General features: G+C 51.3%; 1 protein-coding gene across 1 annotated transcript in view; it reads right to left on the bottom strand.

Annotated features, from left to right (window-relative positions):
- Positions 1–2,595: 2,595 nt before the first annotated feature.
- LOC103610766 (putative ciliary rootlet coiled-coil protein-like 3 protein) overlaps positions 2,596–16,019 on the bottom strand; it is a 41,473-nt gene continuing 28,049 nt past the window's right edge. Inside the window, exons 14-18 of the mRNA XM_008594861.1 lie at positions 10,288–10,481; positions 7,885–8,012; positions 7,297–7,466; positions 6,450–6,602; positions 2,596–2,778 (exon numbers count right to left, since the gene is read on the bottom strand). Of these exons, the coding sequence (XP_008593083.1) occupies positions 2,596–2,778; positions 6,450–6,602; positions 7,297–7,466; positions 7,885–8,012; positions 10,288–10,481 (828 nt within the window). The remainder of the gene's footprint in view (positions 2,779–6,449; positions 6,603–7,296; positions 7,467–7,884; positions 8,013–10,287; positions 10,482–16,019) is intronic.

Here is a 16,019-nt window from a genome sequence, read left to right as displayed (position 1 = left end):
TTTCCTGAATAGTCAAACAGACAGGTGGGATTAGGGGATGCCCACTGTCCTGCTAGCCCTAAACGTTAGAGTACCACGGTCATGCCTGGCAGGTGCCCCTTGGCTCAGCCTGCGCACCACAGGGCGGGACCATCCCTGCAGCTGCCACCGCCCCGCTCAGGCAGCACTGACATCCATTCGGGACCCAGCTCGGCCCAAATCTGCTCTTCCAGAAGCACTTCTACACGAGAGTGCTCGCTCCTGGGCACTCTCAACAGGGGTCCTCTGGCTGATGGGCTCTGGGCTTGGCCTGCAGCGAAGCCTGAAGCACCTCCTCATCCCTGGACAGGGACACCACCCTGCTCACCCCCTGCCACCCTCTGGTCCCAGGTTGGGGCAGCAGGCCTGGCCGGCCCAGGGTGGGCTCAGCCTTGAGGCTGCAGTGTCCTCAGCCGGAGGGGTTCAGTGGGATACAGTGCCTGTGGGCTTGGGGGACTGTACCGTTCAGCTGGCTATGCAAGGGGGCAGCTGGTGGGAGGACAGGTCCCCTCCAGAGCCAGCTTTGTGTTCCAGGGAGGCACAGGTGCCCATACGGCTGCGCCTGTGCCAGGTCTCTGCGAGACCCCTCCTGCCCCCTGGATTCTGCAGACTGCCGAGGGCACTGCCAGGGTGGGAGCTCCCGCCAGGTTCTGTTTCCTGCTCTTGGCAGAAGAGCCATCCCTGGTGCCTTACCCGTCCCCAGCCCCTGATGTCCCTCTTGACCAACTGGCCTCCCTTGGGCCAGGTGGGGCCCCAGAACTGCCCACGGAGGGTGCTCAGTGAGGTCCGGTTGTGGGGCACCTCTGTGTGGACCTCACCTCGGGGACAGGGCACTGACCAGGAGCCCCCGGAAGCTGCAGTGACTCAGCCCGGGAGGCCCCTGTGCCCACCCGGGCGGCTCGTTTTTGTGCCATCCCACAGCTGGTGTTCCTTGGCTGGCATTCTTCTCTTCCCTCTCCTCTCGGTGATTTTAATTTCCACTTTCTGAGCCGAGGTGGCAAAAGAACACTTAATGAGCTCCCCAAAGAGCCTGGCTGGCTGGCAGGCCTAGTCCCAAGTCCAGGGGGAGACTCAGGGCCAGTGCAAGAGAAGGCTCTGGAAGCCAGTGCTGGCTCCGAGGAGGCCCCCTGCGAGCCAAGGACTCAGCTCCCAGGGTCTCAGGAGGACTGTCCTGGTTCCCTGCCCACAAGGCGGAGCCCTCGGAGCAGCAGGGCCAGGGGTCGGGAGGAAGGAGGGGCACGGGCACAGCCCAGTGCTGGGTGTGGTCCTCCTGGGCCCCGCAGACCATCCAAGACTCAGGGGCGGGAACCGAGCAGGGGTGGGGGCTCCAGGGAGCCAGCGACAAGCTCCAGGCAGGGCTCTCCTGGGGTGCCAGGAGCTCCTTTGGGCTGCCCTGCTCACAGTGGCTGGGATCCGGGTGGGGGCGTCAGGCAGGAGGGGGTGAAGAAACACCCTGGCAGCCGGCTCCTAACTGCAGCACCCTTCCTGCCACACAGCACCTGGGGGCTCTCTCCCTGCCCCCAGCTCTCCTACAGGTCAGGGTAAACCCAGCGGCCTCCGCAGGGCCCCCAGCGGGGCGGCCTGCTCACGCCTCCCATGCAAGTCAGCAGGACCGGTTCCCGTGCATGGGAGGGGCGCGCAGCAGCTGGGGCCTGGCACGCGGGCCGCGTTTCGTGCACGCACCCGCTCCCTGACTTCCGCCATCATTCATCCAGCACCTGTGACGCATCTAACCCTGTGTTCAGGGCTGGGGACAGGCCAGGGACCAGGATGGGACAGGATCTCGTGGGATTAAACAAGCGAACAAGTACCAGAATGAGCAGCATCGTCACCAAAGGTGGTGAGGGCTGGAAGGACCAAGGCCAGGGGCAGAGGCGTCGCGGTGCAGGCGCCGCAGTGCGGGCGTCATGGTGCAGTCCCTGCTAACTGGGTGTGTACAGCCAGAGGGGCCAGAGAGGCCAGGGCTGGGGAGGAGAGGACTCAACGTGGGTGTCTTTCCAGCCGAGGGTTTGCCTCGGGTACGGTGCCAGCCTCCTCTGGTTTAGTTTCTCCTTGGAAGGGATCTGTCCAGTGAGTTAGTTCCAAGAGGCCTTGTGCGTATGTTTCCCTGGCTGTGCTTTGCTACGACAGCTCAAGTGCACAGATAGGCAAGGCTGGGGGGTAGGGGGAACAGCTCATGGTCGGCCCCAGACTGGAGCAGGCCCTCCCCTCTCTGGCCTCTGCCAGTCCCAGCGGCAAAGGAGATCTGGGCCAAGTAGAGCCGGTGCTCATGGCCTGCCGTCATGGTCAGCTCATGGTCGGCCCCAGACTGGAGCAGGCCCTCCCCTCTCTGGCCTCTGCCAGTCCCAGGGGCAAAGGAGATCTGGGCCAAGTAGAGCCGGTGCTCATGGCCTGCCGTCATGGGCGGGGACCAGGAGCACAGCTTCTGGTTCACTGTGGCCTTTTCTGCCCATCAGGACAGTGTCCTCTCCAAGCAGGAGACCTGGACACACTGGGGGAAAACTGAGGCTCAGGCAAAGGGGGATGCTGGGGACTTGCTGCTTGGACCAGGCAGGAAGGGGATGCATCTGGGCTCTGTCAGCACCTGTGGGCTGTGCACACGGCCAGGTGGGCCCCAGTCCTGGGCTTGGGTGGCGTGGGGCTCACCTCGGCTTGCTCCTGCCGGCTCTGGGCCTTCTGCCGCACACGCTCCAGCTCCCGTGTGGCTCTGGAGAGTTCCTCATTCAGCAGGCTCCTCTCTGCTTCTTTCAGAGACAGGGCCTGGATGGGAGGGGTGCTTGTGAGAGAGCTGGGGAGGCTCGGGAAGGGGCCAGACCCACCCGCCCCACCTCTTTAAGGAGAGGCTACCAGACACAGCTCGTTCCTGTCTCCACATCCCTGATGCTGAGGAGGGGGCAGCATCCGCAGAGGCAGCCCTCAGGTCCTGGCCCTTTCACTGCCTAAGCCCCCTCCCCTCCATCTGACGTTGTCCCACCTCCGTGTCTGTGCTCCAGCAGTGCCCCTCACTGGGGTGCCCTTCCCCATCCTGCACCCTACAAAATCCTGCTCTTTCCCAGCACAGGTCAGGGGGCTTCATGAACCACCTTCCCCCTTCCCTCCAGGCAACGCTTCCTACAGTGCACAGAGAAGGAACCACTGATGGTCCTTAAACACCCCAGATGCTCCACCTTGCTGATGGTATGGGGGATGCACATGCCACCCACCAACTCCAAGGGTGGAGTCTGCTCTGGGGCAAGTCTGTGGAAGGTGGAAGAGGGTTGGCAAAGCCCATCAAAGTCACAATGCACGTTCTCACTATGCCCAGGCCCACGTGGGGGAGGGCAGCCTGGAGATGCGTGTGTGCACACGTGGCATGACCTATGCTCAGCATCATCAGTGATTGTTTATAACATTGTAACAGCAACAAAGCCACAGGCAGCACAGATGACCACCGAGATACCAGCAAAACCAGTGAGGATCTGTGTCCCCAACAGCCGTGACATCACACAGCCGTGAAAAAGAAAAAGGAAGCTCTGAGAACACGGATGTGGAAAGACCTCCAAAATACAGTGAGAACTGAGAAAAGAAAGGCCCAGGAGATGGCATGGCTTTTTATGGCTTTTGTGTTAACAAGGTGGGGAGTGGGGATAACACTATACATTTCTGTTTGCAAGTAATCTTTGGGAGGATATTGCATCATAAGAGACTTATCCGGTCTTTGTTCTGGATCCTGGGAGGGAATTTCCCAGGTGAGGAGTGTTTGTGCTGTTCATGGTCGGCCCTGGGAGTGCACCTGAGATTATGCTAATGAGCTGACTCATGGTTTCAGGATGGGGCTGTCCATGCCTGAAAGACCAACCATGTGATTAGGGGGCTGGGGCTTTGAGCCCTGGGATATCAGCCCAACCTCCCAGCCTCTGGGGAGGGGGGTTAGAAACTTACTTCAATCACATGCTATGTAGTGAAACTCTAATAAAAACTCTGACACCAGTGCTCAGTGGGGCTTCCTGGTGGGTGTGCACATTAGAGAGCTGGGACAGCATCACACTAATTGCACAGGGAGAGGGCACAGAAGCTCTGTGTCTGGGACTTGCCCAGACCCCATCCTATGTGTCTTTTCTTATGGCTGGTCCTGATTTATATCCTTTATAGTAAAACTGTAATAGTAAGTACTGTGCTCTTTTGAGTTCTGTGAGTCATTCTAATGAATTATTGAGCCCAAGGGGATCATGGAAACCCCCAAACGTGTGCTCAGCTGGTCAGAAGTGTGGGTGGCTGGGAGGGCCCTGAACTTGCAGCTGGTGTCTGCACCAATGGCAGTCTTGAGGGGCTGTGCAAACTCAGGGGAGTTAGTGTCGGAACTGCACTGCAGCACTGCAGAGAGGTAAACATGAATATGGTGGCTCCCTGAGGAGCAGGGGACGTGAAGAGCAGGAACAGGGGACACTCTTCGTTGAATGCCTTTCTATATTTTAAACAATTAAAAAAGTCAGCACCCCCCTCGGTCTTCTCCCTCCCTTGAGTCCATGCTCATGTGGTTCTGCCTGAGGTACTGTTAGCTCTTTACAGACCTACCACCCTCGCAGGACTGTAGGGTCTCTCAGGGCGAGGCCTTGTGTCTCCCTCTGTGACCCTCACTAGCGGACACAGCAGCAAAGCATTTGTTCAAATTTTAGGAAAACATCATCCAAGATAGAAGTTTGGCATCCACTGGGCAAGGGCTTCATTTTGCAGACAGGTGTGGGTGGTCACACTTCAGACCCAGGAGGCGCGACCAGATGATGGACATGCAAACAGTCCCTCCTGGGCTGGACGCTCCATTTCTTTGATTCTTGCTCCACACAGAACTTCTCTTTGTTATAGAAGTAAAGTCTCTGGAAGACTGTTTTGTGACTGAGGACATCACAGTGTCCTCAGGGAAGCTTGCGGAATTTGCACATTGGGTCCCCTCTCTGCACAGGCCACCTGAAACGAAGGGCAGCTGGCAGGGCAGGCGGGGTCCAGAGAAAGCCCACCTGCTGCACCGGCAACAACTGCCCACAGGCCTGGCCTTCCATGCCATGACTGACCATTGTCATGCTGTGGTCCAGGGAAGGCCATGAGCAGGTGACATCTTTCTGCCATCTCAGCCTGCTCTCCTCTATGACGAAGTCCCACTCTTGGGGCTGTGTGTGATATTTGGAAGCTGCAATGTGGCCTCATGAGAATGGCAGGTGGCCCGGTGTTGGTCTTGGACGGGAGTGAGGGGGCTGCATGGGGACCCCGACCGCCCGCCCACTCTCCCAGCTGTGCTGCCCCCCTGAGACTCTCCCGCCACCTTCCAGGGGTCTTTGGATGCACCCGTCCTCCTCTGCCTGGCTCTGGCTTGGCCCGTGGCCACTCCCCATGCTCCTGGCTCCAGCCTCTCTTCCGAGCAAGCAGCATCACATCATCCCTGCTCAAGAACACCCGCTGGCTTCCCGCCAGCTGCCCCTGGTGTGTGAGGCCCTTCCTGGCTCTCTGCACCCTCCTCGCCGCCCCGACTCCGGCAGCTGCACTGCACGCCATCCTGACATGCCGCGATGCCCCCACCTGGAGCCTCCTCTTCCCCTTCGAGGCACTTGCTTCCTCTGTCTCAGGATGCAGAGTAGAGGGGCAGTTGAGAGCATGGGACACGCCCAGCAGGGGTCCTGTGCCAACTGCCCGAGGGATTCGATGGCTGTGGACCTTGGTTTCCTCACCAGTAAAATGGGGGTAGTAGGAGCACGGAGCCCCGAGTGTTGCGAGGGTCAAGTTAGCAGCACAGAGTCCTGGCTGCTCCAGCTACGGCCACTCCTCCCTTGCGGGTTACAATGTGTATCGACAACTTGCCGTGCTCATCACACACACTGTGTGACAACACGTACAGGTGTGTTTACGTGTCTGCTCCACCCACTCAACAGTGAGCTCTTCAGGCCGGCACAGTCTGCCGGCAAAGCCTGGACTCAGGTGGCTTCTACAGGCCCCGCGTCTGAGCCCCAACAGCCTGCGGGCCGGCAGGATGGTCAGGTGGGCGGGTGGGCGACAGTCGTGTGCTTGGACTGGTGGCCAGGTGAGTTGGTGGATACGTTGGTGGATGATTGGACGACTGGCTGGCTGACCAGGTGGATGGAGAATTCAGACAAATGGATGGCTGCTTGGGTATGTGGACGGACAGCTGAGTGTGAGGACAGATGCAAGGATGTTTAGGGGGATGGACGGATGGATGGTCAGGGGGCCAATAACTGCCGGGGTGAGTTCTGGACAGGTAAGTGGTAGGCGAGTGCCGGATGGCCGGGTGCATGGACAGCTGGACGGATGTTCAGGTGAACTGGGGGGTGGATGTCTGTCCACCAGGACTGCTGTGGAAGACCAGAGCTGCAACAGCAGTGACCGGGCGAGGCGGCCCCCACGCAGCCCTTGTGCTGGGCCCGCTGCCTCCTGGTGGTCCTCACCTGCTGCATCTCCTGCTCCAGCCGGAGGAGGCGCTCGTCCTGATCCACCCGCAGAGCCTCCCTCTCGGCTGCACTTGCTGCCACCAGCGCCTTTTCCTGCTCCAGCCGGCAGGCAGCCTCCTTCTCCCTTGCCAGGGACAACCTCAGGGTCTCCTGGGCCGAGGCAAAGGGCAGGCTGTGACGTCAGGGCACGTGAGACAGCAGGTGAGACTGCTCATGGGACCACCCAGGGCATCAGAGCCAGCCTGTCTCCCGCCACCCCCACCTCAGCCTGTCTCCCTGATAGGTGCATAGAAGCAAGAGCTGGGAAGGGCCTCTCTGTGCCTCGCCATCCACCATCCCACACTCACCTAACAGTTCATAAACCCTCCTGAGCCTCTACAGTGTGCCACCAGCATGTGAAGCCTGCAGGAGCCTGTGACCAGCACGGCTCAGATGGGGGATGAGGCCCCCTCTGGCCCGTGGCCCTCAGGCTGAAGCCAGGTCTATGAGGGCGAAGCCCACCCTGCATGCATGCGCATTGTGAGGACTTTCCTGGCGAAGGCCCCAGGCCACCACTTGAACTGTAAAGAGTGAGCAGGTCCCCAGTGCGCCCTCCCCTGCCCTCTCCTACCGTGGCCCTCAGGCTGAAGCCAGGTCTATGAGGGCGAAGCCCACCCTGCATGCATGCGCATCGTGAGGACTTTCCTGGCGAAGGCCCCGGGCCACCACTTGAACTGTAAAGAGTGAGCAGGTCCCCAGTGCGCCCTCCCCTGCCCTCTCCTCGGGCCCCTCCCACCAGGGGTCTGACATTCTTTAGGACATGGTAGATCCCGGGAAGCAGCCAGGTGGGCCCTGGGAAGCACACCTTCTCCCCCTGCAGCCGCGCCAGGTCCTCGCGGTGGGCCAGCGCCTGGCGCTCCAGGGCCAGCTGTGTGTGCTGCTCCCGCTGCATCACCTGCTCCTGGAGCCGCCGCACGTCCTGCTGCAGCCTCGTCTCCTGGGCCTCCCAGTCACTTTTCAGCTGCTCCATTTCCCCTGTGAAGTGACAGGCGTGTCGGGGACTGGCCGCAGGGCTGTGCACTAGAAACCCCAGCGGCCGTTGTGAGCTCCCTGTGGAGTGACGGCCACCTGCTCTGCCTGTGGCCGGGCTCAGGGCTGGGTGGCTAGCACACGGCAGGGGGCTGGGCAGGAGCAAGGGCACAGGGAGTGGGGCAAGAGACCACCACGCTGACCAGCTGTGAGCCTTGGGCCAACACCAGATGCCGAAAGCAGGGCACCCGCCTCCTCCTCGTAGGCAAGGGGCTCGTTCAGCCACATGAGCTCCAGGCCCATGTTCGTGCACCTTTGGGGTCTGGGGAGTGGGAGCAGCACGTCTGGGGACTGAGCTCCATTCAAAGGGTCCTTCTGCAGCTGACTCAGAGGGGAGGAGCAAAGGGTCCACCTGCGGGGGCACCTTGCAGGGCCTGCCGAGCGAGCCGTGTGCTCTGGACCTGTCCCTCCAGCTGTTCCTGCTGAGCCTGCAGCTGCAACACCAGCTGTTGGGCCTCAAAGAGGCTGCTCTCCAGAGAGTCCCTCTCGGCCCTGCAGAGGAGCATCAGACAAGAGGCAAGTCACCCACGTGGTCCTGCCCGCGAGGACTGGTGCAGGGCCCAGGCTGGGGTAGAAAGTCAGAAAAGCCACGGGGGCCTCGCTCATGTCAAATCCCTAAGAATGAACTGGACCCTTCACAAAAGTGTGTTTCAGGTGGAATAAAAAGCTAAATGTAAAACTGAAATAAAACAAAGAAGTAACAACAGAACGACTCAGAGCTACAAAAATAGTAGGAAAAATACAGATGAGCGCTTTATCATCTTCTTAAGTAAGACACAAAAGCCAGAAGACAAACGTTAAGAGGCTGACAGATCCAAACACACTTAAAGAGATACACTTTTCTGCAGAAAAGATTCTGCAAACCAACTTAAAAGACAAGGGACCAAGTTGGAGAAAAATCTGCACTAAATACACAAGCAAAGCATTACTGTCCATCATGTACAAACATCTCCTACCAATCAATGACAGAGTCAGCTGACCCTGCAGAAAACTGAGAAAAAGGCTGTTATTCACAAAGAACACAGAAATGGCTAAAAAACACATGAAACCTGCTTAACCTCACTAGTGCTCAGGGAGATTCAAATCCCAACTGTGCATCAGATTAGCAAAAGCTTAAAACAGTGACGGTATCCTGTGTTGGCAAGGTTGTGAGGGCCATTTTTGGTGCGAGGGTGGGGAAATTGCAAAACTTAGAGTGTGCATATCTTTGACCCAGCAAGTCCACTTGTAGGCATCAGTTCTACAGAAGCACATGTGCCCACGGCAGCTTTTCACAGGGCATTAATTGGACTCGGCTGAAGTGCCAATAAATGGGAGAATGTTCTTGAAATTAGGGTGCATCTTGTCTCTGGAGCACTATGCAGTCGTTAACAAGGACAGGGAGACTGTATTCTCTTGCCATGAAAGGAGTCACCGCCAAAAGCAGCCTGCCAAATTAGAGCTTTGCACGCAGATTGCTTCCGTGATGTAGAAAGCTGCCTTGCTCTGTCTGTGCACACAGACGCAATCGCTCAGGAGACTCCTGGAACAATGCACACCAGCTATGACTGTCTGGGGACTGTACAGCCAGAGACACTGGGTCCAGTAGTCAGGGCGGAGGCCAGGGGAACCACAGGGACAGGGTCCCAGGCTGCTGAGGGTTCCAGCCAGGGCGTCTGTGTTCTGGCAGCAGACACCGCAGGGAGGAAAGGAGCCTCCAGTCTCTGGTCCTCTGAGCCCCTGGGGCCCAGGACCCCTCTGCTCCCACCAGCCCAGAGAAGCCTCCTTGGCTTTTCTGTTGTCATTTCTGTGCCAGCTTTCATTTGCAGGAGGGGTCTGTCTGTGAAGAAGTTCAAGGATCTGGGACTCCAAGATTTCTCATGGCCCCTTGATTCTGGAGTTCCAGGAGGAAAGATGTTCTACAAAAATACTTAGGTGTTCTTGAGAAGGGCCCATGAGGTGCAGAAAGCCACTGGCTTTGGGATTTCTGCAGAGGCCTCAAGACCAGTTCAGCTCGCCAGGCAACAGCCTACGGAGCACCCTTGTTCTTGCCTAGAAGTGCCTATTCCAGCTTTTGGAAGTTGCCCCCAATGGTCTTGGGGGCTCACTGTGGCCGCACTCTGCCTTGTGGTTCCCTGGGGATGATCCTGCCCTTGGCTCTAGGGATGGGCATGGGACCTGGTCTTGGCCATCAGAGCCCTGTGACTCCTGGCTCCCAGGGCTGGTGTAGGGACGTCAGGTAGGTCATGATGGTTGCTGGCAGCTGCTATCGGTCCATGTGGGGAGAAGGCTGATCTTTGTCTGCTGTAGGAAGGACCCTGGAGTCGCTACTGGCTACTTTGCCACCTCTCAGGGTGAGTCTTCTTGGGAATGAAATCTCCTCAGAGTCAAACAGCATTGAGGGAGGGAAAGGCAGGATCCTGAGGGCTCTGTGGGAGTGCCTGGTTCCAGCCTTGCCTGAAGCTGAATCACTCCGAACTTCTCATATCCATAAGCAAGACATTCCATGCCATGTCTTCCTTCCAGTGGTCTGAGCTGGGTTTCTGCTACTTGCCCCCATCTCTGTCACAAGGTGACCCCAGGGTTCTCACTGGATTCGCCTCTTCTAGATGCTCTCCTCACCCCAAAGGCACTGTGCTTGCCCCTCACTCACAGCCCATCTCACATGCACAGACACACTTGTCCTGCCCTGTGTCAGTGTGGGGGTGTTCCCCCACCCCCACCACACTGTAGGGTCTCTGAGGTGAGGCCACATGGGACATGCTCTGACTGGCAGGCCCATGGGTACCTGAGACCAGCTGCCTCCTCAGCCATGAGTTGGCCCTGCCTCTCCAGGGCCTCCTGCTTGGACAGTAGCTGGGCCCGTTCCTCAGACAAAGCATCCTTCTCCTGCAGAGCTTGCTTCAGAGTGTCCATCTGGGCCTCCTGGTCCTGCAGGCTCTGTGCCAGCTGCTCCTCCAGGGCCTGTTTCTTGTTTGTGACCTGGGGAGGGAAGGGCACAGTCTAGCAGAGACAGAGAGTGAGTGGGAGGGTGAGGAGGGGCCTCCTGAGTGAAAGGAAGGACTTCAGAAGTGCTTCCATGCAGAATGGCATGGAGATGAAATTGAAAAAGGTGGGTGGACAGAAGACACAGTGGACCTCAGAAGTGCACATAGGTGTTTTTACAATAGAGGGTATGTCCACTTCTGTAGCCATGATGGGGATGTTATGGAGCTGGGCACTCCCAGGTAGCAGCTGACTGACAATCTAAATGGTAGCTTCTGTTGGACCACAAGTGTCCAGGGGGTAGGAAACACTGCATAGAAATGGCAATAGAAGGTAACAGAGGGTTAGATTGTTACGGACCAACATTTCCACCAAGAATATCACAGAAATCTAGACAAAAGTGTCACAGGAGTCTGTATGAGGCCTCAGAACACTGCAAAGGCAGCTGGAACTGAAGGAGCCAAGATCTTAGAGAGACGAGAAACATAGAGGAGTGAGCCCACCATGTGGTGTCTCTGCTGTCCCCAAAGCATCTGCTGATTTAAGAGTTTTGGTTGAGAAACTGAGATGCCAAGGAGAGCTTCTGGCAATACCATGGCCTTAGGGGTATAAAAACTGGAGTTCAGAGCCACCAAAAAGGAGGGGCCCTGATAAACATTCCAGGTTTCACACTTTGTTCACAGAAGAGCTTGACTCTAGTAGTAGCAGTGAGTCAGCAATAGACCATCCCTTATAAAAACTGAAGCTCAGGTGTAAATCACCTGAATCACTGATTGGTTTACAGTGATCATCTCCTACCTTCCCTGCCTGCCAGAATCAAAAGTAAATCCTCTCTGGAGGAAGAATAGCATCATCAAGATTCTCAAATTATTTCTATTTTTTTATATATGATATTTTGCATTTAATCAACACAATATCAGGCGGTGCGGGCGACACCAAGCCAAGGGTTATGATCCCCTTACCGGTCACAAAAAAAAAAAAATTCTTTTTTTTTTCTTTTGTCTTTTTTGAGACCGGCTGCACCACGCTCAGCCAGTGAGTGTACTGGCCATCCCTATATAGGATCTGAACCCGCGGCGGGAGTGCTGCTGTGCTCCCAGCGCTGCACTCTCCCGAGTGCACCACGGGCTCGGCCCATGAATTCTTTAAAAGTAAAGACCTGGACTTTCTGCTTCTGGTCATGGTGAAGTAGATTGTTGAGGATCAACCCTCTTACCTAGAGCAACTAGAAAAGTTGTACAATATAACTCCCGAATAATCTGTTTGAAGGCATTACAGAGAAACCAAGGCAGGGGCACCAGATTACAGACAGTGTATTAAAGTGAGCCCAAAGTTCTACATAAGATTATCCCTCCTTGAGGCATTTGCCAAATCCTAAGTGGCACCAGGCCTAGAGTTTTAGGAGCCAAGGATAAAGCATTAGCTAAATGGCTGGGAACTAGGCCTAAGATTTCAGCGGGCTTATGAGACCAAGGAGACAAACATGGAATTCAGAGCTACCAAAGCAGCCAGAGCATGAGAGACTAAAATACCAGAGATGAAGGAAATGCCCTGAGGTAAGCCTGATATTCTGTATTGGGGTTTTTTAGTGGTACTGCTTTTTAAAATATATGTTTTTATAATTCACAAGCAGAATAAGGCCAAGGGACTAAGTATCTGAACAAAAAGTGGCAGCTGAGAGTCTGGGAAGTTGGGTCAGATGGAACTTTCGGTAGTCTTATAGAACTGAGAAAACAAAATCTGATTTTAAAGGCTAACCAAAGAGTAGGGGCTCTGGTAAACACCCAAGACTTCTAGTTAGGATCATAGGAGAGTTATGTTATAGCCTGAGGTAAACCAAAAACAGACCACTCCTCAAAACAACAACAGCAGCAGCAACAAATGAAATGCAGTTACAAACCAGCTAACTCCCATGCTGAATAAAGGTGATCTCACCCTAATCCAGTTTCACAAAGTCAAAATCAAACTCTCTCTGGAAGAAGTCTGTATCATTCAGAGCCTCAAATTATCTCTATAAATTGTATCTACAAAAACACAAAGTCTGTCATTCAATAAAAAATTATTAAGCATACCAGGAGATGAGAACAAGAGACTGAAAACAAAAATATTAAAAAAAGATAATAGAAAGAGACCCATTAGTGGATACTGATGTTGGAGTTATCAGACAAAGACATGAAAGATATTGCAATTAATATGTCCAAGAACATACCCAAGAAAATGGAGAATTTCACCAGATAACTGAAATGTGTATATATTTGTGTGTGTGTGTGTGAGAGAGAGAGAGAGAGAGAGAGAGAGAGAGAGAGAGAGAGAGAGAGAGAGAGAGAGAGAGAAAGAGATGTGTTAAAATGACCATATAAAAAGCAAAAAATATTAATAACCTATTGTAGGCTTTGTAACAATGTACACAGAAATAAAATATATAGCAACAAGAGGAAAAAGAATAGGAGGGATGTCTTAGTCCACTTGTGCTGCTGCAACAAAATACCTGAGATTGGGTGATTTATAAAAAATTTATTTTCTCACAGATCTAGAGGCTGGGAAGTTTACATGAAGGCACCAGCAGGTCTGGTGTCTGGTGAGGGCTGCTCTCTGCTTCCAGGATGGTGCCTTGATGCTTCATTCTCCAGAGGGAAGGAACACTGTGTCCTCACATGGTAGAAGGCAGATGGGCAACTGAGAGACAAATGCTGCATAAGTCATAAGAGCCTTAACCCCACTGACAAAGGAAGAGCCCACATGGCCTAATCACCTCTTAATGGCCCCAGTTTTTAATGCTAACACAATTGACCACTAAGTTTCAGCACCTGAACTTTAGAGGAGACACATTCAAGCCATAACGAGAAGTAAATGAAATATGTTGTTGTAAGTGTCTTAAATTATTTTTGAAGTAATATATTATTTGTATATACACTGTGCATAATTTTAGAGTATCCTAAAAAAAATGAACAGAATTTTAACTTTAAAAAATCAATGGAGAACATAAAATGGAATACTAATTAAACATGGCACTAATCCAAAAGGAGGCCAGAAAATAGGAATGTAAATATTTTTTCAAAGACAAGACAAATAGAAAACAAATATCAAGATAGAACACTTAAATGAAGCATATCAACAGTTACATTAAATGTAAATGGTCTAAACATTCTAATTAAAAAGTAGAGACTGTCTGAGTAAATATAAAAGCAAGAACCAACAATGTGCTTTTTCTAAGAAACACACTTTAAATAAACAGAACCAGAGAAGTTGTAAGTAAATGTATGGAAAGGATATGCCATGGAAACACTAAGAATAAGAAAGTTGGTGTGGCTATATCAATATCAAAAAAGTAGATATCAAGTAAAAGAGTATTACTAGAGATAAGAAGTGGATAAGATGGAACATTTTGTTATGATAATAAGCCAATTAACCATGAAGACTTAAAATACTAAACGTGTATGCACCTAATAATAGGAATTATAAATACACAAAGCACAAATTAACAGAATTAAAGGGAGAAATAGACAATTCTGTAATCATAGATACAGATTTTAATGTCCTTCTCTCAGTAGTTGACAGAACTAGTAGACAAAAACAACCAACCAAACAAACAAATAAACAAAGGATATAGATTTAAACAACACTATCAAACAATTTGACTTAATTGACATTAATAGAACACTACACTCAAGAATAGCATAATACACATTCTTTTTACATGAACATGGAATGTTCAACAAGATAGACAACAGGCTGGACCATAAGGCATGCCTCAATAAATTTAAATCCATTCAAATAATATGGAATATGTTTTCTGACCACAATGGAATTATATTAGAAATTGATAACAATTAGATACTTAGAAAATCCTCATATTTGGAAGTGAGGCAATATGTGTCTAAATAATTAATGGCTTGAAGAAGAAATCACATGGAAAATCAGAAAATAATTTGACCTGAATGACAATAAAAGCATAGCATGCAAAATTATTAGAATGTTGAAGAAGAAACAGATACAGGAACAAATAGGAAATCTGAATAGATTACATATCTGTCAAAGAAACTGAATTCTTTATCAAACCCCTTCCCGCAAAGACATCTCCAGACTCAAATGACTTCCTTAGTGAATTCCACCAGACATTTAAGGAAGAAATATCACCAATTTTACACAAACATTTTCAGGAAACAGAGGAAAAGGGAACACTTTCCAACTTATTCTATGAGGCCAGCATAACCCTGGCTCTAAATTTGATAAAGATGTTACAAGAAAAGAAAATTACAAACCAATTTTTTTCATGAATATAGAAGCATAAATGCTTAATGAAATATTATAAATTGAGTCACAAAATACATAAAATGAATACTAACTTATGACCATATAGGGTTTATCTCAGGTATGCAAGGTTAGTTTAATATCCAAAAAATTAACCAATATAATTCACCACATTAACAAAATAAGAACAATGATATAATCATATTAATAGATGCAGAAAAAGGATTTAGCAGAATTCAATACCCATCTATGATTTAAAAAAATCTCAGTGTACTAGGAATGAAAAGGAACTTCCTCAATCCGATAAAGTGCATCTATGAAAAGCCTACAGATAACATCGTATTGAACGGTGACGTCGTGAATACTTTCCTCACGACTGGGTTCCGTGGGAGGGTGGACGCCCTCACCACTTGTATTCAGCATTGTTCTGCAGGTTTTAGTGCAATAAGAAAAAGAGAAAGAAAAGGTATTGAGATTTAAAAAAGGAAGTAAAACTCTTGTTACTCACAGATGATGTGATTATATACGAGGGCACTTCAGAAAGTTCATGGAAAGATCCATATTATCTTCCAACTATATTTTCCACAAAATTTTTGAAGTCCCCTCATACATGTAAAACTCTAGTAGTTATAAGCAAACTTGTCAAGATCGCATGATTCAAAGTAAATATACGAAATTGTATTTTTATAGGCTGGAGATGAGCAATAGGAAAATGAATTCAAACGGTAATGTGATATACAGCATTAGAGCTAGGCGTGAATCTTATCAAGGATGTGAAAGACCTCTACACTGAAAATTCAAAATATGCCCGAGGGAAATGAAGAAAGAGATGGAAAGAGAAACCACAGTCATGGGCAGAAAACTCCATATAGTTAAGATGTCAAGGTTCTTCAAATGGATCTATAAATTCATTGCAATCCTAATCAAGATCCTAGCTGGCTTGTTTTGAGGGGGAGGGGTAGAAATTGACAATCTGATTCTAAAATGTGGACGGACATGCAAAGGATTTAGAACAGCCAAAATGACACTGAAGAAAGAGCAACGCGGGAGCACTCACGGTGTTCGATTTCAAGGCTTACTAAAAAGCTATGGTAATCAAGACAGCGTGGTTTCAGTGAAAGAATGAATAAATAGAGTGATTTGTACAGACCACTGAGTCCCACATATATGATCCATTTTCTTCAACAAGTTGCCAAGGTAATTTAAGGGGGAAAGGAAAGTCTTCAAAAAATAGTGCTGGAACAACTGGATATTAGTGTGAAAGATAATGCACCTTAACTTCTA

This window comes from Galeopterus variegatus, unplaced genomic scaffold, assembly GCF_000696425.1.
Source record: "Galeopterus variegatus unplaced genomic scaffold, G_variegatus-3.0.2 Scaffold11753, whole genome shotgun sequence".
NCBI classification, from domain to species: Eukaryota; Metazoa; Chordata; class Mammalia; order Dermoptera; family Cynocephalidae; genus Galeopterus; species Galeopterus variegatus.
Note: the sequence above shows the minus strand (reverse complement) of the source record. Positions and strands in the feature narration are given on the sequence as shown.